Genomic DNA, 25,749 nt, shown 5'->3' with positions numbered 1-25,749 from the left:
GAACTGTTATATTATCATTTATGTTGAGCCATTATTATACATAATAGATTTGTCTGAAAACAAATCGGATTAGGACAGGGCACATGTGAAAAGCTACATAATCAAGATAGAAATGTAAGAAAGCTATTCATTCTGTCCTTCATTTGGTGTTTTGTGTGAAAGATGACTTTTTTTTTTTCCTTCCAGAAGTATTCAAAATTCTACATGACATTATCTGATCTTGGGTGATCTTAGAAATCTATCTTGTTTGTGGCCTATTTCAGTTTGACTAAGTACAGATGAATGCTGCTCTCAGCCCACAGTTTCATTTGGAATATGGTATAGAGGATATTCAGGATTCAGAGAAACAATATCACAAATACAGCTATCACGTATCTAGGGATCTACCAAAGTCATGGTGAGCTAAAGAGATTTTCACAGGCTGCTCATGACGCATGAAGCTGATTTTGTGGCCTTTTCATGGAAAGCCTGCCCCTTGTTGCTGATTGGCAGAAGGGCCCCAATGGCCCTGCCCCTTGCCACTGATTGGCTGAGGGCTGTCCATTTTGTGGCCCTGCCTCTCACTGCTGACTGGACAGGAATGGGGCTGCACAATGGGCAGCCCTGTCAGCCAATCAGTGATGAGGGTGCAAGGCTGGACTGCAGTGGCTGTGAGGTCTGTGGGCTCTCTCAGGGGGAGCCAGCATTTTATTTTTAGTAAGGTTTTTTGTTTGTTTGTGGGGTTTTTTAGATTTCGTGGACAATGCCTGATTTCTTGGTCAATTAGATTTTGGACCAGAGAAAGAAAGCCAGAGAGACTATCCTAAAAATGCAGATATTGCTGTCTGTGACTCCCATGAACTGTGAGTCTATAGTTGTGCATAAAATTTCTTTCTTTGCTACAGAAGTGATCTGCATCGGGGTGCCTTCAATGCAGAACCAAAAGCTCTTTTTATCTCTAATTCTAATCATATTAAACAACCTTTGGATAATTCCCTTAGCCCTACTGACCTTAACACCCTCTATAATATAACTGTTTACATTCATTTGCTTCCTCATTAGACACCCTGATAAACTGTACACTTACCACATCTTTGCATAATACCTTTTAACCCTTTACAAAGTCAATTTCTAGCATATCCACTGATACACCAGGAAGCTAAGAATGTAAACAGCATCCATAGGAAAGCAGACACTTTGGAGATTTTCCACTTTAAATTTCTGGAGTGGCAACAACCTCTGGAAATATATTTTCAGCCTTGCAGTGTAAATTAAGAACAAAAGTCCAGAAAGATAATAAACAGCTTTTATTTCATGTACATGATTTACAATCTGGAGAATAAAATACTACACAAATACCATAAAGCTCTGGAAGTCGTACTTTAGGTAGATACCAAAGATTTATTTTGCTTTATTGCATTTGCAGAAACACAAAATGGCTTCACAGTGTTGCCTCCTTCAGATTTTAACTAATGTAGGCCAACGTTAGCTCTGCTGATTGCATTTTCTTTTCCAGATACTTTAGAAAAGAAATGTATAGTGTATTTAGTGACAATAACTTGGCAATTCCAATAAGATGTGATTCTGAAAATGCATCTTTCTAGGGGTTCGTTTGGTACGAATCTGACAGACTCATTAATTTGTGAGTGAAGGGATGTGCAAGCTTGTTAACAAAACAAATCGTAACAACAAGTCACTGACAACATTATACATTCCCTTTCATTATTAGAATGCTGCCATGATAAAATGCTACTTGAAACAGGCTTGTTTCAAGTTTGGTTCGTGCAACATTAGTACATCAATTTAAAAAAAGTTTTAAAAATCCTGTGCGTTTTGTGGGACACTCCTGTTGGTTCCAACAGTTTCCAGGATAGTGGATGGTGGTAGAATATAGCTTTTCCTCACATGATTCATCTGAATTGATTTTAAATATAAGACAAATTGCTTCCAGCAAATTTGGCTCTCTGCCAGTTAGATGCTGGTATTTAAGGAAGCTGTTGAAAAGCAGACACAGCAGTTTGTCTGCAACTTAAAATGCAAGTGGGAAATTGAAAAGGTTTCTGAAACACCCTACAGTAATACGCTCAGAAATCTAACAGTATTGTGCTGGGAGGAGGCTGAGTTCAGAAAATGTCAACCAAGGCTATTAAGAAAAATGTATTCAGGGAGTGGCCAAACAGCTATCACGAAGGTAACAGCTCTAGCCTGGTATTTGCATGGCAGCATCAAGTCAGTTGGCTAAATCCTGCCAGTTCCAAACTGGTGGAAATGCCAGCTATGCAGACTCTGCATCAATCAGCTGAACTGGAAATTGTAAGGCTTCTTTATGGTAAACACATAATTAAGAACTGCAAACGCAATTACCATATTTCACAGTATATAGGTTGACACGATATAAAAGTTGACCCCGTTTTTCTGATTAAAAAAAATAGGGATTTTGTAGATCTGGTGTATAAGTTGACCTAACTTTTTGGATCAGAAATATAGGCTCGCCTTATACCAGCCCCTGCATGCCCTCACTGTGGGCCAGGCACCTGGGGGGTGGACGCGTGCTGCAGCACTGCTTGCCAGAGCTAGGGCCGTGCTCGGTCCTCAGCTGGTGCAGCCCCAACCCCTGTGAGTGGCGCTGCCTGGGCTGCACCAACCAAGGGCCTAGCCCAGTGTCACTTGCAGGGGATGGGGCTGCACCAGCCGAGCACTGAGTCCAGCTGTGCCAGCCAAGTGCCAAACTTGGCACTGCTTGCAGGGGACAGGGCTGGGCTTGGCAGCGCTACTCATAGGAAATAAGGCCAGGACTGGCACTTGATTGGAGCAGGCCCATCCCCTGCAAAACTGAGTTTCAAAACTCAACTTATACACTGTGAATGACGGTATCTAGATAAGGGGAAATTTGCATCACTTCCAAACACTCTGTTGGTTGCTTTATGGACAGAAATGACCTTTCACACTTGGCTGCTGAGGCCCCAATGCCTAGAAAGCCTCAGGACAGACAGGTAGGAACCTTTGAATTTTGCTGCCAGATGTTGTTGACAGTTACCTGGACCAATGGGTGATAGAAGAAAGAAGTCCTGTAGTTTTCTACAGACATTTGTAAACTACTAATTTTGGTTATGTCACTTTCTTCTAAGGAAGCAGATGAAGCATCTGTTACTTCTTTAAGGACACTGATCCTTTCTCTCTTTCAGCACTCTGCTGCTTTTTCAAGGACCATCTGGGAACATCTCTGGATAAAACCATTCTCATGCCTTTATGACAGATTTGGGAACTGAAAGAATGTTCCCCAGTCCCCCAAATCCCAACCATCAGTGGGATGGGACAGACTAAATATACTTCAAGAACAGCACAGTGTAGGAAAGGTCTCCTGTAACTTCACACGGACATGAGTCCCAAATTACCAACAGAAAAGGTGATGATAATTCTCACTGCTAGATTAATCCAGGACTGTTCTATATCTGATTATGGATGGTACATGTGATTATTGGTACCTCAATCCTATCTTTTTAGGATTATGCTCATTAGGCCTCACAAGTTATTCACTACAACACAGACCAAGGATGATCATAACTAAGTGAACTAGATTAAAAAGCAGGCCTGATTTCCCTCAGAAATCAGACACAGAAGATGTGCTCTTTTTTCAATAAGTGTATGAAAACAAAATGCATGATTTCATGGGCTGTTTCTGCAATTTGCTCTTTGCAGATGCTCAGCAGCTGGTATGAATGGGCCTTTAGAAAAGGGTATTCATTACAGATCCCAGTTCCATTGACTGCTTCTCCAGGCTCCAGCATACCATGACTTGAGATTTGCGATATTTCCTAATTTTAAAGTTCAATAGGAAGTTGAATGCTGTAATTTGATTGTGAGGTAGCCAGAGGATATAGAAAAATAGTAGATTAAATGTCTGTTATTAGCATGCGATTGTACTGCAGCTTTTACAAAATGTATGTCTTTGTTTTTTAAAACATAAAGAATATTTTAAAGGCATACTACAGGACATTGCTCCCTTTATTTCAATAAACTTAATTATTGCCTTCAAAGACTCTCTCTGATTTCATGAGTCTTTTGGTCCATCCAGCATGGTCCTGGAATTCATGTATTTGATTTCCTTCAACTGTGAAGTTTTTGTACCTTGGTGAAAGAAGAAATAAGGGTGAGATTTAGTGTACTCAGAACAATTTGTACCCTGAATTTACAGAACAATTTCCAATGTATCTTTACTTTCCTGATAGCTTCAGAAATGCAAAATTCATGAAGAAAATTGATGATTTGCTTTCAGTTATTTTATTTTTTGGTAAAACTAAATAAGCTATTTTTTCTAAAAAATGAAAGTAGGGCTGTGTATACACATATTAACTTTCTGAAAGTTAAGCTGCCTTGACTTTAAGTCAACTTAATTGTCAGAGTGTACAAATGTATATGGAGAAGAGGTTACTTAAATGTTGTGAAGATAATACACCTCTTCTTTTAGCTAACAAGATGGCAGTCTCAAGATGGCTGCCACTGTATTCAGGGAGCTACACAAGTGTATGCTCTGGCATGGCTTAAGTTAAGTCAACTTAGTTAAGTTGACTTTGTTAGGTCAACTTAGTACATGTGTACGCGCCCTAGAATACAAGGTGGAAAGCAGTTTTTCAGTGGCATATGTTTGTACTGATTGGAAGCAAAATGTCAGTAGTAATTGGACCAAATTATCTATGTGAAATATTTTTAACATTTTAAGAATAGGTTAAAATATTCAGAATCAACTTACAGTTTGACCTTAGAATCAAAATTATTTCTTGAGCACTCAATTTTATAATTTGTGCTGATATATAAACTAAGTTCCTCTTGAAAACCCAACTTACTGATATTGCAATCCAACATATTATCCTGATATTAAAAAAAAATAGTTACAACAGAGTTTTACATTTTAAAAAAAATGGCATGAGCATTAATTAATTCTTTCATCAATTGATAAATACGTGGCTCTTCTTTAATAATTATCTCACAATGCACATCTCAAATTAATGTTTGGTTAAAATAGATTGTGGGTTTTAACTGCCAGTATTTATTCAAAAACTCAAGATATGTTGAACTTAAATCACTGAAGTTCTATCATTTTTTCCCTGTTATTCTGAAGCTTTATGGAAAGATGGCAGTTACTAAAAGAGGCTGTACAAAAAGGCACAATACCAAACTAGCTCAACGCAACAGGAAAGACTAGAAGCATAATCAAAGCTTATTATTGCTAAATCAGGGTTCTTAAAGATCCTAAAAATAAAAACAGAATTGTACAAAAAGTGGAAAGAAGACTGCATGACTTAAGGTTACCTGAATCAGTATAAGAAAATAATGCAACAATGCAGAGATAAAATCAGAAAGGGTGATTTACCATTAGCAAAGGATGCAAAAAGTAATAGGAAAAGATTATCTATGCATATTAGGAGAGAAAGACAAAGAAAAATTCATTTCTTAAAAAGGAAAGAATAAATAACAATGCAGAGAAGACTGAAGTATTCAAAGCCATCTTTACTTCACACTTCAGGAAAAGGTTAACTTTGATTTAAATACATCGCTAAATTCCTTTTAGAAGGGTTGTAAATACTCTGGAGGACAAGACTGGAAAAGTGGTACAAAATCATCAAGATTAAGTTCAATAAACACAAGTGGTAAGTGCTACACTTAGGAAAGAAAAAAATGTAATGTGTAATTAAACAACTGGCTATGCAGCTTCCTGGCAAAAAAGGAACTGTGGTGTATAAGTGGATTATACAAATTAAATTATAAAAAAGTTGTGCTTTTTTAAAACGCAAATCTCATTCTGGGATGTATTAACAGAAGAGGTAATTCAATTCTACTTGATGCTAGTGTGGTCTCGGCTGTGTTGCTGTGCTTTGGGCACTACCATGTTAAGAAACATATATACAAATCAGAAAGAGTCCAGAGGAAGGCAGCAAAAAGCAAAAAACAGGGCCTGTGAGAATGATTTGAATGAAATTGTTCTGTTTAGTCCAGAAAAGAGAACATGAACAGTTTTATATGTTGTTATAAAGAAGATAGTGATTAATTATTATCCATACGTATTGAAGGAAGGACAAGAATAAAACACCTAATTTGCAACAAATATTAATTTGCTCTTTTGGGTATTTCTAACTGTTAGGGTTGTAAAACAGCTACCTAATATGACTGTGGAATGTCCTTCACTAGAAGCTTTAAAGTACCCACTAAGTCAACATCTGTTAGGGTGGTCTAGATGTACATTATCCTGCCTTATTGCAATTGGTTGAGCTAGATGATTTCTGGATGTCCATTTCAGCTTTCCATTACTAAAGGTGTACACCCTTACTATAATTACCTGCATTTTCTTTCCACAGAAGACTCCAGTATAACCAGGACGACAAGAACACATGTTAGGTCGCACACACCTGCCTCCAAAAAGGCATTTCTGGTTGCACACAGCTGAAATGTACAAACGTATTTGTCTTTAATCACAAAAGCAACATCAACTTCTTTGTAAATCAGATGGCCCCAGTGCTGGATTAGCCATAATCTTTGTGTACTGGCTCTGTGTGGGTAGAGGGATCATAAGCCTTCCATATGGGCACGTGCTAGAAGCATCTCTGAGGAAAAGACAAGGGCTATGATATGTGACCTAACTACTCTGGGCTACTGCAATGGCTCTCAGGTTTGTTGTTGTAGTCCATGAGTTAGAACAGCCCACTGAGACTGAATACCCCTTGCTTGTCTCCATATTCTGACAGACTGCAGAAGTGTTACACAGTAGTCATGGGTACTATATATGTCTGCAAACTTGAAATTTGTTAACTTCACTGAAGAAATACATTTATAGTAAAGATCACATCAGACTTACGGGTTTGACATTGAACTCCTTCCCACTGTGGAGGGCAATGACACGTGCTTGGTCCAATACATTCCCCGCCATTCTTACATTCCTGAAGACAGATGGCTGTGCAAAAATCCCCACCAAATACACATTACATCTCTGATTTTTAGGAGAGTTGTTAGCTACACTCCTCCAGCCCATATGGTGCAAGTACAGCTCAGCAGCACAAAGGAAGATACAGGAAATGGTAAGGGAGAGGGATACAAAAATACATACCATTTTAATATGTATTATATACTATTTCTTAAATATTTTCTGCCATTGCTAAAATAAATACAGCCCTTCTCCTACATACCTGTCTGTCCTTCAATCTCTCTTTCTCAGTTGAGCAGTTGGACTAATTTTTGTGGGCTCATAGGAGGTACAGCAATTCTTATCTGTTGCTCTCTGGCAGAAGCTACAGCCATGGAGGTACTGAATGTCTGCACCTGGCCCTGGCCTTTGGATTCTCTCGGTGGTCTGAGGGGGGAGTGGGGATGGTAGGTCTTAAGCAGCTTCCACTCCTCCATACTCTAGGCATATGTGTTAAAGGTCTGGGTGACTAGACCTTTTACACCATGATCCAGAGGATAGCCAGTTACCTACTGCTACATAAGAGGAAAACATAGTGGCTTTACAGCTCACTTTGAAAAGGATGTTCTCTGTGTAGGAGGCAACATGATGGAAGATACCCAGGCAATAATTATGGATGTACAGAAGTAGGGAAACAAGTCTGGCACCATTGGGAATGAGCTATATTCAATAAGTTGTGTAATCTCTAGGTTTTAAAGTACAAAACAAGTTATAGCCCAGTTTTTAAACACTTAAAAAAAAAAAAAAACAAACCCCAAAAAACTGTCAGGACTTCAGGTAAGCAGAGGAAGTGATGTGACAGCAATTAAAAGTATATGAGGCAGAGTAGTGACCACCCTAAAAGGTGAGGACAAAAACCTTGAAAGTTGGCAGGGTCCAGGAAAAGGACATAGCACAGGGATGTGAAGTGGTTATTACATGATCAGAGCAATGGGTGAAGAGAATGCATAAAACTGAATGACAGGAAAGGGGGAATCAGATGAGTGCCAGGACAGAGCATGTTGCAGTTCTAAAGATTTGATATAAGGTGGTTTTAGAAAGGAGCTTTAACTGTCTGGGGGGGAAGGAGGGGGAATCTTTTTGTTTGTTTGTTTTTTAAACTAGATACTTTGGCCAATGCAACAAACATATTTTTAGGTTAAAATCTACATCTGCCTGATCCTATTAAACCTTGAATATGTTGGAAAAATATAGCTATGGATTGAGATTAGTGTAATACTTCTAAAACTGAAAATACTGAGAGACTTATTTAGGAGTGCCTGTATTTATTTAATGAAGAGGCATTTGGGGAACTCATTTTGATTTCAGAGCAGTATCACTTTATTGATTCAAATGAAGTAATTTCTGATTTACAATGTGAATTCTGTATTAGGACCTTGAGACAGGTGTGCTAAACAGTTTCTAACAGACAAGTTGCTATGAATGAACAACTGAAATTTAGATGCCTTTTTATTTAGACAAGAACTGAGAGAGAAGACAAATATTGTGTGCTACCCTGGATTAGAAAGTACTGCATGCTGCGTTCTCATGGTTAAACTGGAAGCTCCCTGGCTTTGTTTCAGTGGTACTGATATGACATCTTGCATTTTAATGCAAATACGTACTCAGAGGAAAACTGGCCTTTTTTTTGGTTTTTGTTTCTTTGTTTTTGTGTCACCTTAATTTCTTTTGTTTGGACAGAAAAACAGACTTCTGTTACATTATTTACCTAAAAGTTACATTGCAACTAAATGGTATTTATTTACTTTAATGGCTTTATGCACATTAGGTATAAGATACTTACGTGTATTACATGCGTTTCCTCTCCACCCTGAGGGACAAGAACAAATGTTCGGTCCTACACATCTTCCTCCATTCATGCAAGCTGGGTCACAGATACCTTAAAATAAACATTTGCTGATTAGTACCTGTGCTTTAAATTCACCTTTTGCTTCTAAATATTGGAAGCAATTTTATATTGTCTTACTTTTTTCACATCTTCTGCCAGTGTATCCATCCAAACAGGTGCACACATTATTTCTTATACAATGGCCGCCATTCTTACATGGAGGATTACAGATAGCTTTAAAAAAAATAATTGTACATGCTTTATTTTTGTTGTTGCATATTATTCCAGGGAAACAGATAGATTGATAATTGATTTCTGGACTGTTGTAATCTTATATTATTTATATTCAGCCAAATCATGCCTGTCTGGTAGAAATTATACTGACAAGGAAAGATACCTACCTGCAATAAGTGGAGGAACCATCTTGTCAGCACAAGGGAGAATGGAACAGGTTACCCAAAGAGGTTGTGGAATCTCCATCCTTGGAAGTGTTTAAATCCTAGCTAGACAAAGCCTTGCTGGGATGATCTAGTTGGGGATGGTCCTGCTCTGAACAGAGTGTTGGACCTCCTGAGGTCCCTTCCATCCCTAATTTTCTATGATTCTATGAATGGCTAAAGTGTGACAGTTTTATTGCACTCTAGTATTTCAAGTAGCAGTGTACCTATATAAGCTCCTTATGGCCCAGATATAGTCAACAGACTATGGCCAACTTCTGCACAAGAGTACATGATAAAGACATGGTGGGGATCAGATGAAGCTGTGTTCATGCAACAGTCTGGTCCAGTATAAGCAATTGCATCTTAAAGAAAGTGTGATTTCTATCTTGCACTGTTATATCTGTGTTTAGCTCAGAATTTTTAAAGCCATAAGGTTTGTCCTTTTAGACAAGCTGTTTTCCCAGTGGCCATCTCATCAAGAGAGCGGGAGAGGGAGAATTATTACCATTCTGACACTGGGGACCAAAGAATCCATATGGACAGAGGCAAACACCTGGCTTAGTACAGGAGCCACCATTGAGGCATACTGGGTTACACATGGCTGCAGAGTGGAAGAAAAGAAAGAAAAATCCCAATAAATCCAAATGTAAATTCATAAGCTACATGGGTGATTGAATAGCTTGCTTTGACTGAAGTTACAGGGCTTAAATAACTATGCACAATAAGAAAAAAAAAAACAGCTGGTAAAATAGCTGAAGGTGCCATTCACTTACATACCTTATCCAGTGCTAACAAGTGACTTAATAACTGGAAGTACAAAGGGTAACTAAGGTTCTGCAGCAGTAACACTAGAGACTGGCACTTTCTTGGGCCAAAAGGTGCCTAATTTTGAGGTCTGGGAGTTCCTTTGGCTTCTATCAGTCCATGAGCATAGATCCCAAGCAATTCCCAATTTTACCTGTACTGCAGGTTGGTCCATACCAACCAGCTTTACACTGGCAGGTATCTGGAGCAAGACATTCACCACCATTTTCACAGTGTCTGTTGCAGACCACTATAATCCAGAAAGTTAGAAGAAAACACAGAATAAGAAGATAGCAAAATAATTCATTACAATTTGTTACACTGTAACCCAGCAGGGGCCAAACTTTTTGGCAGGCATGCTGCAAATTAACCCCCTCCCCTACAAATACCACTCAGATTTCCTTTCTGTGCCCTATCTGCTTTCTGCTCCCTACTCTGTGCTCCCTGACCAATCTCCTGCTCTATGTTCTGCTTCCTGCACTATCTGCTGCTGTGCTTTGTGTCCCCTCCCTGATCTGTTGCAGGCCACACAGAGAGGCTGCCCATGGTACTTGTGCTGCAGTTTGGCCACCCCTGCCCAAACCTATCACTTGAGGAACTGCATATAAGATAGGATTTATCTCAGTGGCATAATTAAGCATGTTGCAAGATTGAAAACTGTCAAAGAAAAGTTGTACTTAAGAAATGTTTCCAGTCTAGTTCTATCAGGCAACCATCTATTCAAGTACTTTTCTACAAAAGGGAAAATTTAAAGATGGAACAACAAATGGGACCCTAGCATCAAATGATTAATGTGCTCAGCTTCAGGACATTTCATTCCATTCTCCTTCCCTCTTTTTTTTTTGTTCCTCAGAATTGATTCTGTCTTCTTAAGTAGGGACAAGAACAGCCACCTCCCTGCTGGGGCCCCCTTGGGCCCCAGGGGAGGCACACCTGGGCCAAGGGTTAGTGAGGAACTAGTTAGGGAGCTTCTGGAGGGGTTGGACGTATTCAAGTCAGCTGGTCCGGACGATCTCCACCCTAGAGTTCTAAAGGAATTGGCCAAGGTTATTGCAGGACCCCTGGCAAGGCTTTACAAGCACTCGTGGTGCCAGAGGACTGGAAGAGGGCCAGTGTGGTTCCCATCTTCAAAAAAGGAAAGAAGGAGGACCCGGGAAACTATAGGCCAGTTAGTCTTACTTCGATCCTAGGCAAGCTGTTTGAGAAAATTATTCTGGCACACATCCATGAGGGGCCAGCAGGGGACTTCATGCTTAGGGACAACCAACATGGGTTCACCAACCTGGTGGCCGTTTACGATCAGATCACCAGATCATTAGATGCGGGGGTAGCAGTGGACATAGTCTTCCTGGACTTCCGGAAGGCTTTCGACACTGTCTCTCACCCCGTTCTCATTAAGAAACTGGGGGACTGCGGTGTCGACACCCACACAGTCAAATGGGTCGCCAACTGGCTGGAGGGCCGCACCCAAAGGGTGGTAGTGGATGGGTCCTTCTCAACCTGGAAGGACGTGGGCAGTGGGGTCCCCCACGGCTCGGTTCTCGGGCCCGCACTGTTCAACATCTTCATCAGTGACTTGGAACAGGCGGTAAAAAGCACCCTGTTCAAATTTGCTGATGACACTAAGATGTGGGGGGATGTGGGCACACTAGAAGGAAGCAACAGTCTACAATCGGACCTAGACAGGTTACAAGGGTGGGCAGATGAGAACAGGATGGGATTCAATGCAGACAAGTGCAAGGTGATGCACCTGGGGAGGAACAACTGGCACCATACCTACAGATTGTGGAACTCCCCTCTTGTCAGCACGGAGGCGGAAAAGGATTTTGGAGTCATCACTGACTCCAAGATGAACATGGGCCAGCAGTGTGGGGAAGTGTCAGGAAGGCCAACCGTACCTTGTCATGCATCCACAGATGCATCTCGAGCAGGTCCAAAGAGGTAATCTTCCCCCTCTATGCGGCACTGGTCAGGCCACAGTTGGAGGACTGCATCCAGTTCTGGGCGCCGCACTTCAAGAGGGATGTGGACAGCATGGAGAGGGTCCAGAGGAGGGCCGCTCGTATTATCAGGGGACAACAGGGCAGGCCCTATGAGGAGAGGCTACGGGACCTGAACCTGTTCAGCCTCCAAAAGAGAAGGCTGAGGGGGGATCTAGTGGCCTGTTATAAACTAGTCAGGGGGGATCAGCAGGCATTGGGGGAGTCACTGTTCCCCCGAGCACCACCAGGAGTGACCAGGAATAACAGTCACAAGCTGGCAGAGGGTAGGTTTAGGCTAGAGATCAGGAGGCGCTACTTCATGGTCAGGGCAGCTAGCATCTGGAACCACCTTCCAAGGGAAGTGGTGCTGGCTCCTACTCTGGGGGTCTTTAAGAGGAGGCTAGATGTACACCTTGCTGGGGCCGTTTGACCCCCGTACTCTTTCCTGTCATGGCAGGGGGTCAGACTAGATGATCTACTCAGGTCCCTTCCGACCCTAGAAACTATGAACTATGAAACTATGATTCATGGTGAGATCTGTGACTATCTGGCAAGGAGAAAGCTTTTAGGAGCATTCCTGGCTATGGAGAACCATGAGTCAGTTCTTCAAGAAACTCTTGCTTCCATATGGGTTTTACAATATACTTCAAAGCCATATTCATATTTCATGACACCTGAAAACAAAAGAGCCTACAGAGGTAAGGATGTTAAGAGTAACTAAGAGAGTAAAATAGAATTGCTGTAAAAACTGGGGGTTTTTTATATACAGACGCGTCAGTTACTAACAGTTAAGACTGCTATGAGAATTATTCCAAAACGGGTGAAGTAGCTGGAGTATATAAAGTCAGATGAAACGGAAAACATCCATGGGACTAAACCTGTTCAACATGTCCAACTATGATACCCATTTTGCATGCCAGATCAAGGAAAATGTCCATGAACGTGTTTTTAATTTCAGGCAGTCTTATTAACCACTGATTTGTTATTTGCTAGTATTAGCTTCTGAAGGAAGACCAACCCCTCACCAACCAATCAATTTAAGGAAAAGTCATAAACAGCAACCAAATGCCAAAAAATTGCACTTGTTCTGGTTATAATATCCCACCCTCAATAATAATTCCATCTACCTACATGGAAAATAATAATACTATGTAGTCTTTCACCCATTCAGCAGTTTGTATAAACATTTAGTTGATGCCCCAGTTATGTAACCTTCATGTATTTCTTTATTTACTGACAGTAAACACAGGGTATCAAAAATTTATAAAGCATGACTTTTTTTTTTTTTTTTACTATGTCTGTAGGGGAATACGTATCATATTCTTGATTTCTCCTTATTTATATGCTTACTTGTTTCACACCGTGGTCCTACAAAGCCATAAGGGCAGGTGCAGAGATTCCTGGCCAAGCATGTGCCTCCATGTTGACAGGGTGGGATACAATGTGCTGCAGATATAGAATGATGATGTCAAGAAGTCAGCTCTAAAAAGATCCATTGCACTAGTTATTTTAAAACAGCGGGTAAGGTTACCTATTGTTAATCAGCTAATGATTATATGCAAAAAACCTGGAATTAAAATGAAGATGTGGCAACTGTTATAGGAACAAATACAAGAAAGGGTCCGATTCTATCAGATGCACACACAACTTCGCATTGATCAAATTCCCCATTGGCGAGGTGTACCGACTGCAGCGTTTCCACTGAAATCAATGTAGCTGCACCTGGGTGTATCAGCAATTAATATTGCCCATTGTCCATAAAAATGGTTTGTGCTGCTTGGAACTTTTTTAGTCACAGCCAGGGTTTGGAGTGCCCATCAGTGAATAGCTTACTGAACTGAATATCTTGGGGAGATGAAAGAATGAGATTAAAACTATACTCATAGCAAATACAGATCCCTAATTATGTGAATATGTGTATATGTATACATATATATGGTATGCACTGTACTGATGCTTTGTATTAGTAGTAGTCATATGCAGCTTTCACTAAAACAAGACTGTTTATGATGCTATAGATAAAATAAAACAAAATTGTTTTTATTGTTATATACTGTATCACTAAATTTAAATATATATCACTTGAGCTTATTAATAAATTTAAGCACAAGTAATGTTCAATTTCAATAACATTAAAGAAAGCTTTATTGCACAGTTTATATCTCCATTTTATTCAAGAAGTTGTGTAAATAAACAGATATGTCACCCCTGTCAAGATGGATATTCAAAATTGTGATTGCTATATCAGACACTTCTTGGGGACTTACTATATTTGAAACAAATGATGCCTTTACCTTCATCACAGGTTGAGCCATTGTAACCCGGTGGGCATTCACAAATATTTGGTTTAATGCACTTTCCACGGTTTTTACAATCAGGTCGACAAAAAGCTGGGTAAAACCAACAATTATTTTAGATGCATTCTTCAGTACATGCTACTTAGATGGGATAAATCCAGTGTATTGTACTCACCAGTCTGACAGCTGTAACCAGAGTAACCAGGTTTGCATTTGCAAATATTAGGTGCCACACACTCCATGTTTTTGCCACATGAGTGCCTACATATTGCTGCAGGGCAATGAGAAAAAAAAAAACAGCAGAGGAATAAGGAGAACAACAGCAGAATTTTGTCCTAATTAAGCCTTACTTAGTGTGATAAATATATCACATAGAATCAGTTAAAGTCCTTGCCCTTGAGCATGGAAACTTACAGACACTGAAAAAAACCTGTTTTTTAAATATTCATTCACGCAATTAAAAGAATTGGTGAGAACATTTAAGCTGTACCTATGATAATAATTAAATAAAAGTCAAGTTGGGGTTCTTTTCATTTTAGGTGTTATATTTTGAAATTTTAAAAATATCATATGATCCTCTGTTATAAAGTATTCAATATAATTATTTGCAATACCTCTGCAAGTGACACCATCTCCATAATATCCGTAAGGACAGCGACCACATCTGAAGCTTCCATTTTGGCTTGATTTACAAGGGACCCCAGGAAAACAGGGTAAATCAGCACAAGTTAATACTTTAGCCATTGTTAATGCATCTGATTCCTGATCTGCGTCAAATACTTTCGGTGGGATAGTGATTCCAGTGAAAACAGATGGTAAATGACTATCCTTTTGCTTGAGTGATGGGGGTTCAACTTTGTGGCTATTTTCTCTTTCTGAAACTTTGCTTGCTAGAGAAGTCACATTGCTGACATTTATTTTGTCCCTAAGCAATGAGTTTTTGCTAGTATCTAAATGGCTGGTTTCCGCTTCTGTCTGTGTTCTCTTCTCAGGTAATACAGGATTGTTTCTTGAAGATTTATTCATCACAGTGTTTGTTGAAGAGCTTTCTTCTATGCTAACCAGGTGACCATTAATGCCACTAAAGGTATGGTCAATATTTCTGGCAGAAGCAGATTGCTCAAAAGTAGTTCTTTGAGTATGAAATGATTCCCAAGTTGGTTTTGTTTGTACTGTGGAAGCTGATGGGGTGCTACTGTTTATTTCCATAGCAATATAGCTTTTGGCACTACCAGTGGGACCAGGTATATTGCTTGTGGCATTAGGAACTCTGCCAATGGACAACAGTTGAAAACCTATAGAACATCAAAGAGAAGTTAAAAGGTATAGAAACAGTGGCAACACGTAGGGGGTGCACAGGAGGGCACATGCACCCCCTTAGTGCTGGTGCACCCCCTGACTGGCTGTGCTCCCCGCTTAAGCAATGGGCAAGGGGGGCAGGTGGGAGTGCAGGTGCCCCTTTGGTGAGTGCCAGCTGGGGAGTGGGAGCACTGGATGAAGCACCATGGCCATTTCTGGGAGCAGTGCGGCTGCTTCCTGGTTAATATAATTGGCTGTGGAGGGACACCTCCCAGTCAGCGAGATTGGCCACAGGGGACCCCCCAAATAAGGTGACACCAGTTGTTCACGTAAAGAAATATTACAAAGCTTATTTTCTTCTGGGTTTTTTTACTAGACAAAATACATCCTGTCTGTAGGATATAGCAGTCTGTTTCTGGATTTTTTTTATTCATACTTAAAAATATACTCTATAGAATATAAGCATGCTAAGCCTACATAATGGCCTCTCAAAAGGTAAGTTCAGCTTATCACAAGGTTTCTCACAGCTCTGGAGCCAGAATGAGACGTTCTCTTTCCACTGTTCCCCTTACAAACACTCGTATCAATATTGTTAAATGAGGAAATCAAGAAAAAAGCTATAGTATAATTGTTGTTTTGTATTTAATGTACAAGAATTAATCAAGGTTATAGTTTTGCTTTTTCTTTTACTTTGCAATTCTATTATACCAACTGGTCTGTGTCTTTGTCTATTATTCGATAGATTTGCAATATAAAATTGTCTCAGCATACTAATTATTTTTATAACCCATCAGAAACCTTAACAAGACCTATTGCAAAGCAACTGAAACTGGATATTGACTTAACTGAGGCAAAGTCCCATATAAGATTATATTTTTATCAGCAAGATTTAAATCTAAGAGGCAGAGCTATCACTTTATCTTACAGATCTCTATAGCAGGCAGGTCTTAGTGTTAAATTCATTAATGATTCAATCCACCAGGGTCTTGGTTATTGGCAGTAACGCTATACACAGATGTTTTATAATAGATTGCTGAACTAAATGAGTCCATCTGACTAAAATTGTTTGTGTGCTCCAATTTTGTTTTTTTTATGTGCTTGTCTGTACAGTGGCAAGGGTGTGTTAGATTCAAAATGACACAGAATAAGTTTCTTGCTAAGGCTAAAAACAGGTGTCATCCTTAGAGTAGAATCAGCTGTGCCAGGAGCTGTCCTGGCACAGCTGATCTGGTTCACTGGGTTGCCTATTGTCCTGAGTTGGTGTGCAGCAACATGATAGGTATGCCAAGGAATCCCTGCTAGGGGATTCCCAGGGGTATCTCTGCAAGATACCTGACCAGGCACTTCCAGGGCTTCAGAGGCCTGAGCCTGCAGAGGAAGTCCCTGGGCATGCAGGATCAGACTCCTGAAGCTCCAGGAATGCTTGCCCAAGGTAGCTGGAGAGTGTTGGCAGCTCGGGGCTGCCTGCACTCTCCCACCATAAAGCAAACAGACATCAACTGCAAAAAGCAGTACAAATGTTTACCACCTGTTGTGGCCACAGTTTTGGGCATTTGTTGTGCAACAATAGGCATGAACATCTAGTTGCTTCACTTTTGTGCTGCCATAAATTTTTTTATGGCGGCACAAAGTCGACATCTGTTTCCAGTTGTAGGTTTTCTGTAGTGTGTCAATTGCTCTGTGTGGACTTTCAAAACCCTTCAGTTAAATGAGATAACACTTAAATTGCCTTAATGATAAGACTTTTAAAATGTTAATGTGGTATAAGAAAAGGATATATAAGTATTGCAAATTGAACCATTTGTTCAAGGATTTAAATAATGTAGCTTGTGATGTATCGTGTAATCCTGTGTGTACACATACTATTTTGGTACTTGTGACTAAAATGGATAATCACAGAATTCCTGCAAAGACATTTTAGTAAGCATTTCATGTGTTTATAATGTAAGTCAGGAGTCGGCAACCCCTAGCATGTGTGCTGAGCGTGGCATGTGAGGCCATTTTGCTTGGCATGCTGCAGCCAGCCCCGGCTCCGGGAAGCTACTGCCAAGGACAGAGCCCGGGCTGCTCCGAGCTGGGCTTGCAGCGTCCCAGCTACCTGCTGGGAGCAGCCTGGGATCCCGGCTGGCAGCAGCTCCCCAGAGCCAGGGTGGCTGCAGCCGGGAGGCTCCAAACAGCTGTGCTGGGCTTATCACCTCCATGCTGGGAGCTGGGCAGAGATCGGGGCTGCACTGCCTCAGACCCCGCCCGCTCCGAGGTGCGCCTGCATGCACCAGTGCAGAGCTGGTGCCGGAGCCTGGCACAGCTGTTTGAAGCCTCCTGGCTGCAGCTGCCCCGGCTCTAGGGAGCTGCTGCCAGCCAAGATCCCGGACTGCTTCCAGCAGGCAGCTGGGACACTGCAAGCCCTGCTCAGAGCAGCCCAGGCTCCAGCAGCTACCCAGAGCCAGGGTAGCTGCTGGCAGCCACAGAGCCTGGGCTGGGGGGCAAGGGGCAGCAGGGCTGGGGGCCAGGGGCTGTGGGTGGGGGGCAAGAGGCACAAGCAGGGCATCCTGCCATATACCCCTTGCTCTCATTTTGTTTTTCTGCCATGCTGGCACACTGGCACCTTCTGAGGTAGGCATTATAGTGTTTTTCAGCACTGGCCAAAAAACATTGCCTACCCCTGATGTACGTGGAGATAAAGGCCTAGAATCTCAGCCACTCTGAGAGCAGTGTAGCATGAATGGAAAGCCTAAACCTACCCTCTGCCAGCTTGTGACTGTTATTTCTAGTCACTCCTGGCAGTGCTCGGGGGAACATGGACTCCCCCAATGCCTGCTGGTCCCCTCTGACTAGTTTGTAACACACCACAAGATCCCCCCTCAGCCTTCTCTTGTGGAGGCTGAACAGGTTCAGGTCCTGTAGCCTCTCCACATGGGGCCTGCCCTGCTGCCCCCTGATCATGCGAGCGTCTCTCCCCTGGACCCTCTCCATGTTGTCCACATCCCTCTTGAAGTGCGGTGCCCAGAACTGGACACAGTCCTCCAGCTGCGGCCTGACCAGTGTCGCATAGGGGGGGAGTATCACCTCCCTGGACCTGCTTGAGATCTATCTGTGGATGCATGACAGGGTACAGTTGGCCTTCCTGACCCCGTCCCCACACTGCCGGCCCATGTTCATCTTGGCATCGATGATGACTCCAAGATCCTTTTCTGCCTGTGCACTGATGAGAAGGGAGTTCCCCAGCCTGTAGGTATGGTGCTGGTTCTTCCTGCCCAGGTGCAGCACCTTGCACTTGGCAGTGATGAAACCCATCCTATTCTCGTCCGCCCACCCCTGTAACCTGTCTAGGTCTGATTGCAGCCTATTCCTTCCTTCTACGGTGCCCACTTCCCCCAGCATCTTAGTGTCAGCAAATTTGAGCAAGGTCCTTTTTACCCCCTTGTCCAAGTCACTGATGAAGATATTGAACAGTGCAGGCCCGAGGACCGAGCCCTGCGGAACCCCACTGCCCACGTCCTTCCAGGTTGAGAAGGACCCATCCACTACCACCCTCTGGGTCTGGCCCTCCAGCCAGTTGGCCACCCATTTGACTGTGTTAAGCATCGACACCACAGCCCCCCAGTTTCTTAATGAGAATGGGGTGAGAGATGTGTCGAAGGCCTTCCAAAAGTCCAGAAGAACTATGTCCACTGCTACCCCTGCATCTAAGGATTTGGTGACCTGGTCATAGAAGGCCACCAGGTTGGTCTGATAGGACCTGCCTCTAATGAACCTGTGTTGGTTGCCCCTAAGCATAATCTCCCCTCCTGGCCCCTCCTGGATGTGCGCCAGAATAATTCTCTCAAAAAGCTTACCCAGGATCGAGGCAAGACTAACTGGCCTATAGTTCCCCAGAACCTCCTTCCTCCCTTTTTTGAAGATGGGAACCATATTGGTCCTCTGGCACCACACCAGAGCACCACGAGTGCTCATAAAGCTGTGTCAGGGGTCCCGCAACGACCTCAGCTAATTCCCTCAGCACTCTGGGGTGGAGATCGTCCGGACCAGCTGATTTAAATACATCCAGTTCCTCCAGAAGTTCCCTGACTAGATCCTCCCTGACCCTCAGCCTAGGTGTGCCTCCCCTGGGGCCCAGTGGGGGGGGGCTGATCTGGTCCCTGCTCAGGAAAATGGAGGCAAAGAAGTCATTAAATAGATTGGCTTTTTCATCTGCTGATGACCAAATTTCCTAGGGTGTCTTGCAGGGGTCCCATGTTACCCTGTACCTTCTTTTTGCCCCCTATGTATTTAAAAAAGGACTTGTTGTCCTTGATCCGGGAAGCTAGACCCAGTTCCATCTCCGCCTTGGCCTTCCTGACTGCCCCCCTGCAGCCCCGAGCAACCACAGTATAGCCCTCCCTGGTGATGGCCCCTCCCTTCCATTGGGTGTACGCCTCCCTTTTAACTAGGAGACAGTCCCGGATGCTTTTAGTGAGCCATGGGGGCTTTTGCGCCCTTCTGCTCTCTTTGATCTGTGTTGAGATTACCTCCCTTTGGGCTTGGAGGATCGTCTCCTTAAGGAGCAACCACTCTTCTTTGACACCTGGCTCCCCTCCCCTCCAGGACCTCAGTGCTTCCCCGACTATTCTCCTTAGCTCATTGGAGTCCGCCCTCCTGAAATCTAAGGCTGCCGCCTTGCGCTGGCTGGCGAATTCCAGCAAGCGATGATCGCTGTCGCCCAGTGGTCAAGCACCCGCAGCCCCCTGACCAGGTCGTCACCCGTGGCCAGCAACAGGTCCAACAAGGCGTCTCCTATGGTGGGGCTGTGCACTTCCTGGGTTAGATGGCATTGAATTGGAGGACCTTTTAAGCTCTCTGCATTGACTCTGAACCCTCTGAATCAATTCGGAGAGATTCAGAAAGATTTGGACATAGGTGCAGCTTTCAATGTTTTTTCTACATACCTCTAGGTTGCAGGTGGCTCGTGAATGATCTGATGCTGGGGTGCATCGAATGTTGCACAGAAATGGGGGGTGCTCCCCAATGTGCACCCATAAGTGGACCAGGAGCACTTTCAGTCCACTTCTGGGTGGGCCGGGGAGTGCGCGGGGGGGGGCTTGGTGACTGGTGCCTCCTGGTTTTGTGGGGGGAAGGGGAGGCAGGGACAGTGCACTCCCCAGCAGATGCAGAAGTGGATCAGAAGTACTTTCAGTCCACTTCTGGGTCTGCTACCAAGCATGTGCAGGGCCCCCCCCGCACTCCTGTGGGATGCTCCATCTGCCCCAGCATCGCAGCAATCACAAGATGGGCTGGTACCTCAAGGTATGAAGAAAAAACATTTAAAGCTGTGTCTGTCTGAATCACTGATTCTCCAAATCAGCATCAAATTGGGGACAGTGATCCGAATCAATTAATCAAATCACTGTCCCCGATTCAGGCCAAATCAGAATCGAATAGGGCCTTCACACACTCCTAGTAGATTTGCACAGTATAGACTAACCATGGTAGATGACAACCCCCCCACACTAATCTACCCTGCCTTCTGCTTGACTTCAGACTAAGACAGCTAGCAATGACTCTTATGTCTATAAACATCTACAGTAATACAGGAGCTCTGCTGACAGATGCATTCCATCTAGTTATGCCTGTTACAAGCATATCTAAACTGTAAATAAGGCAGTGTAGATGGCTTGGCTTTATGTCTAACTGTGTGTGCCTACACTTGGCTATCTAGGTTTGGAGACCCCAAATATGGTACTAGGCAGCACGCTCAGGGCCATTGAGGTATACCCCTAAATCAGGGGTGGGCAAAATGTGGCCTGCAGGCTGGATACAGCCCGCCAAGCCATTCTATCTGGCCTGCACGGCCCCTAAAAAATTTAGAAAATTAATATTTATCTGTTCCCAGCTGCCTGTCATGCGGCCCTCTATGGCTTGCCAAAACTCAGTAAGCGACCTTCCACCCAAAATAATTGCCCGCCCCTACCATAAGCTGTCTATTCTGCTTCATTTGCAAATGTGAATACATGTGCAGCACATAGGGGTGGGCATGCAAGACGTAGCTTTTGCCAGTACTCCTGGGCTTACTTCAAGAACATATGGGCAGAGTCTATTTGTCAGAACAGTACTGAGCAGGTTATGTTTTATTGTAGGGACTCTCCAGAAGTATAAAAATGCAGCTCAGCCAGCCCTAAGAATCTGGCCCGAATTCTTGTAGAGTAATACACTGTAATTATTAAATTTCAATTGCTGAAAACCAATTTCGTGAAGAATTCTGTTTTTTATTTCTCTGATAGACAGCATTTTTTCTTTCCCAGAACATTTTAGAACAATAAAGACATTAAAGGGAAACTTCATGAAATGTAGACTGAATAGATACACAGTTACAATTGCCAGAGTTTTTGGGACTGGAATTTGAGGTTTGTGCATAATATTCTTCATCCATCTATTAAGCTTAATGGCACTAAAATGGTCCTCAGTATAATGCCGTAAGCCCTGCCTTATCTCACAAAACAGATGTCCCTAGTCCCATGTTACCTATTTTATGGCAGTCATAAATACAAAATCCAACAAAAATATCAGTTGTCACAATACCAGTGAGGTGCCTTTACTAACTTAAGAGATGGGTTTAAACTGCCATTTTGGTGTTTTTGGGGGTCATGGATAAGTGTAGCTCAAATAATGAATACACTGAGTTTTCTTTTAAAAATTAATATGCATTTCATAAAACTGAGTGGAATCTTTACTTGCCAGTTATGTTCTCATCAGCATGTTCGTTAGAAATTTTATTTTCTTCACGAAATATATACTCTTCACCTTCACTCCTTCCAGTTTCTTCACTGTCATCCTTTCTTTCACTATAAATATCTTCAAAGCCTTCTGGAATGAAAAGATGTGAAAAATCTATCACTTGCTAGTTTTATTTCATTTGCAAATGAAACATTAGCAGATTTAAAATTCTAGTAAACTCTTATATATATATTAAATATATATAAAAAAACCCCCCTGAGTTTGAATATCAAAGTTTGAATGATTAAATACTTGCATAAGAGCATACCAAATTTCTTTGCCAGTCCTTTAGCAAATAGCACTTTTGATTTTATTAGATATTATTAGATTGTTTTGAAAAGTATTAGGTCATTTTGCCAACAAATGCACTTGGTAACAAAACCACCACATCCTCATGGTAACTATCTATCCTAGTTCTATAATACTAAATAACTGCCAAATATTGACAGATTCATAGATTCAAAAATGTTAGGAGCTTGAAGGGACCTCATGAGATCATCAGGTGCAGCTCCCCCGCACTTGTGCAGGAAAGACTGCTGGGGTCAGATGACCCAAGCAAGGTGCGTGTCAAGTTGTGTTTTAAAGATCTCCAGGGTAGGTGATTGTAGCACCTCTGGTGGGAGTCTGTTCCAGACCCTAGGCACTCACATCATAAAGAAGTTTCTCCTTATGTCCAATCCGAAGTGATCTTCAAGTAGTTTGTGTCCATTGTTTCTTGTCTTCCCCTGAGGTGCCTTGGTGAACAGATGCTCCCCCCGGCCGTGATACACTTATATAGGCTGCCACCAAGTCCCCTTTAAGTCTTCTTTTCTCCAGAGTGAACAGTCCCCCATATCTTTTAGCCTCTCCTCATATGACCTTTTTTCTATACATCTTTAGATGTATAGATTTATAGAGATCTATCTTTCTATACAGCCTTTTTTTTCTATACATCTGAGGAAACGCACAGTTCAGATCTTCAGCTGGTATAAACTAGTGTAGTTTCAATGCCATCTCTGGAGCTACTTCAATTTGCACCAAGGGCCTGTTGTCTACGGTCATATAACAGCAAGTGAAATATAACTCTCTGCCTGTTCTATGACTAATAAACATGCAATTTGATGAAAATGCAGGAAAGTAGAAAAGACTCTTATTTTTACAGTTCTTTTATATTACTGTCAGAAATCTAATCTGAATTAAAGCCAGGTGATCACAGCCTGATGGAAAAATATAATTTTACCATAACATATCTTCCCATCTCCTTGTAGACCTTTCGGGCATGGACCACAATTAAAGGCACCAAAGGTATTGTAGCAAAATACTCCAGGGAAACAAGGATTGGATGCACACTCATCCACACCTTCTTGGCAATTTCTACCTAATTTGAAACACAGATGTTTACAGTTCATGCTACTTAACATTGGTTGCAAATTTATATAAATGAAGTAGATTTATATGGACAGTAAACTCCAAAACAAATTCCATATATATATGTGTGTGTGTGTGTATAAGCACAAACTATATAAACTCTATGGGCCCATCATTAACAATTTTTCCATAGTATATTGAATATTTTCCTTATTCCAGAAATTGAAAGGGATAGAGATTTGTGGGCTACACTCTAGCAAAGTACTTAAGCATGTGCTTGTTTTCAAGCATAGCATACAAGTCATGCTCCTCTATTTAACTCTACTGTTGAACTGAAGTCTCAGAAAGAAAATATATGAAATTTTCTTTTAACAGATGTTATCTGTCTGAGCAAGGATCCACAGTCTTTATTTATCAGAAAGGAAAAGAAAAATGTTTTATTTGACACTTTGCATTTGACAAATAGAAAAAAAGAACAGAAGATAAACAAAAATATATTTCCAAATGTTCTGCTGATCCTTTTTAAAGAGGGATAGGAGGGAGGTGATTCCAAGCATAGCCATAGGTCTCACTCCATGGATTAACTGCAAGGCTAAAGAACACCTCTCCCTACAGAGGCACTGAGGGTCCTTGAACAATGAAATTTTAGTACCAGTTGAAATGCAATTGCTCTACTCATTCAGGGGCTTCTGTGACTCCTTGGTTCTCTTAAATCCTTTCATTTCCTGTGTTTTTGATGCTCAGGTGATGAGTGTGCTGGTTTCAGGCCAAACTCTACCCTCAGTTACAATCATGCTATCCCACTGACTTCAGTGAGCTTCTGTAGGTTTAACTGAGGGAAGAATCCAGCACTTAATATTTGGAAAACATGACAGCAACTGAGGCAGAGAAGGAAATGCAAATCCACTATTTATTGTCTTCAGTCTGAAGTAGCCTGCAAGCAATTACTGGTGTAAAAACGTTGTTTTGGAATTGTAAAATGAATTAACTAGGATGATAAGAGATAATAGTTCTAAAGATGCAAAGAAAATTAGAAATGGTAATTTACCACTAAAAGAGTAAAATAACAATTTACCCTGTAGCTCAGGTGTACATTCACAGTGATAGCTGTTTATTCCATCAACACATCTCCCAATACCACATGGATTAGATTTACAGTCATCAATGTTCACTTGGCACAGATCACCTTCGAATCCAGGCAGACACACGCACACATATTTCCCACTTCCAGGTGGGAAATTAATGTTTGTTACACATGAACCATCATTTAAGCAATCGCATGATTTCACATTGACCTAGAAGACAAACCAAATAAAGCTAATTATCACTTGGCAACTAGTAATGACTTTTGCAATGATGTAATTTACTGGTTATGAATTAGTGGGGGTAATTTGACTGTCAATACCTCTATTATTACTTTAGTCTTAGCATTGCAGTCATCTGTCAAAGCAAGTGTAAATTTCTGTGGAATCTTTGCTGCAACTTTCCAGATAAGGAGTCCCGAAGGGGATAGGTTGGCACCATCAGGACCAGAATCCAATGTGAAAAGGACAGCAGAACCTTCTGGATCTGAAGCCAAAAACTGGTACACAAAATTCTCCCCGTAAAAAGTCTGCAGCATACCTTGCATAGTTTGAAGTTGAGGAGGCTGGTTGTCTGCACAAAAAAAAAAGACATTAAGTCTTTTTACAAATATTAAAAAGGTAAGTCTTTATTAAAGAGTCTATTCCTTTATGATGAATACAATGGATTAATCTAAACTTCAATGACACTTAAATGGCACTGCAAAGAAAAAATCCTTTTATCATATTCATAACTTTATAGATTTCATAGACATTAGGGCTGGAAGGGTCCTTGGAAGATCACTGAGTCCAGCCCCCTGCCCCAGGGGCAAGAAGTCAGCTCGGGCATAGGATCCCAGCAAGATAAGCATCCAATTTGTTCCTGAAGGCGTTCAAAGTAGGTGCTTGAACCACCTCCGATGGCAGGCTCTTCCAAATCTTGGGGGCTCGGACAGTAAAGAAATTCTTTCTCATGTCCAGCCTGAAATGGTCTTGCAGGAGTTTAT

At 41.9% G+C, this 25,749-nt stretch overlaps 1 protein-coding gene across 5 annotated transcripts in view; it reads right to left on the bottom strand.

Moving 5' to 3' along the window:
* Nucleotides 1–2,432: 2,432 nt before the first annotated feature.
* Nucleotides 2,433–25,749, bottom strand: part of VWDE (von Willebrand factor D and EGF domains) — a 72,523-nt gene continuing 49,206 nt past the window's right edge. For 2 of the 5 annotated variants that reach the window (XM_090046900.1, XM_090046903.1), the window contains 15 exons: nt 25,087–25,337; nt 24,757–24,976; nt 23,554–23,691; nt 22,296–22,424; nt 14,900–15,580; nt 14,461–14,556; nt 14,283–14,378; nt 13,339–13,434; nt 10,161–10,256; nt 9,708–9,803; nt 8,901–8,996; nt 8,718–8,813; nt 6,830–6,925; nt 6,314–6,417; nt 2,433–4,107 (listed from right to left, as the gene is read on the bottom strand). In XM_090046900.1, coding sequence (XP_089903026.1) covers nt 4,087–4,107; nt 6,314–6,417; nt 6,830–6,925; nt 8,718–8,813; nt 8,901–8,996; nt 9,708–9,803; nt 10,161–10,256; nt 13,339–13,434; nt 14,283–14,378; nt 14,461–14,556; nt 14,900–15,580; nt 22,296–22,424; nt 23,554–23,691; nt 24,757–24,976; nt 25,087–25,337 — 2,312 coding nt within the window. In that variant the 3' untranslated portion in view covers nt 2,433–4,086. Of the gene's footprint in view, nt 4,108–6,313; nt 6,418–6,829; nt 6,926–8,717; nt 8,814–8,900; nt 8,997–9,163; nt 9,804–10,160; nt 10,257–13,338; nt 13,435–14,282; nt 14,379–14,460; nt 14,557–14,899; nt 15,581–22,295; nt 22,425–23,553; nt 23,692–24,756; nt 24,977–25,086; nt 25,338–25,749 lie in introns of those variants that run through there. The other 3 variants (XM_090046901.1, XM_090046902.1, XR_016442301.1) reach the window with 3 other exon arrangements.

This window comes from Crocodylus siamensis, chromosome 5, assembly GCF_052110815.1.
Source record: "Crocodylus siamensis isolate JL-2025a chromosome 5, ASM5211081v1, whole genome shotgun sequence".
Taxonomy (NCBI): domain Eukaryota; kingdom Metazoa; phylum Chordata; order Crocodylia; family Crocodylidae; genus Crocodylus; species Crocodylus siamensis.
This window is presented reverse-complemented; position numbering and strand designations above follow the sequence as displayed.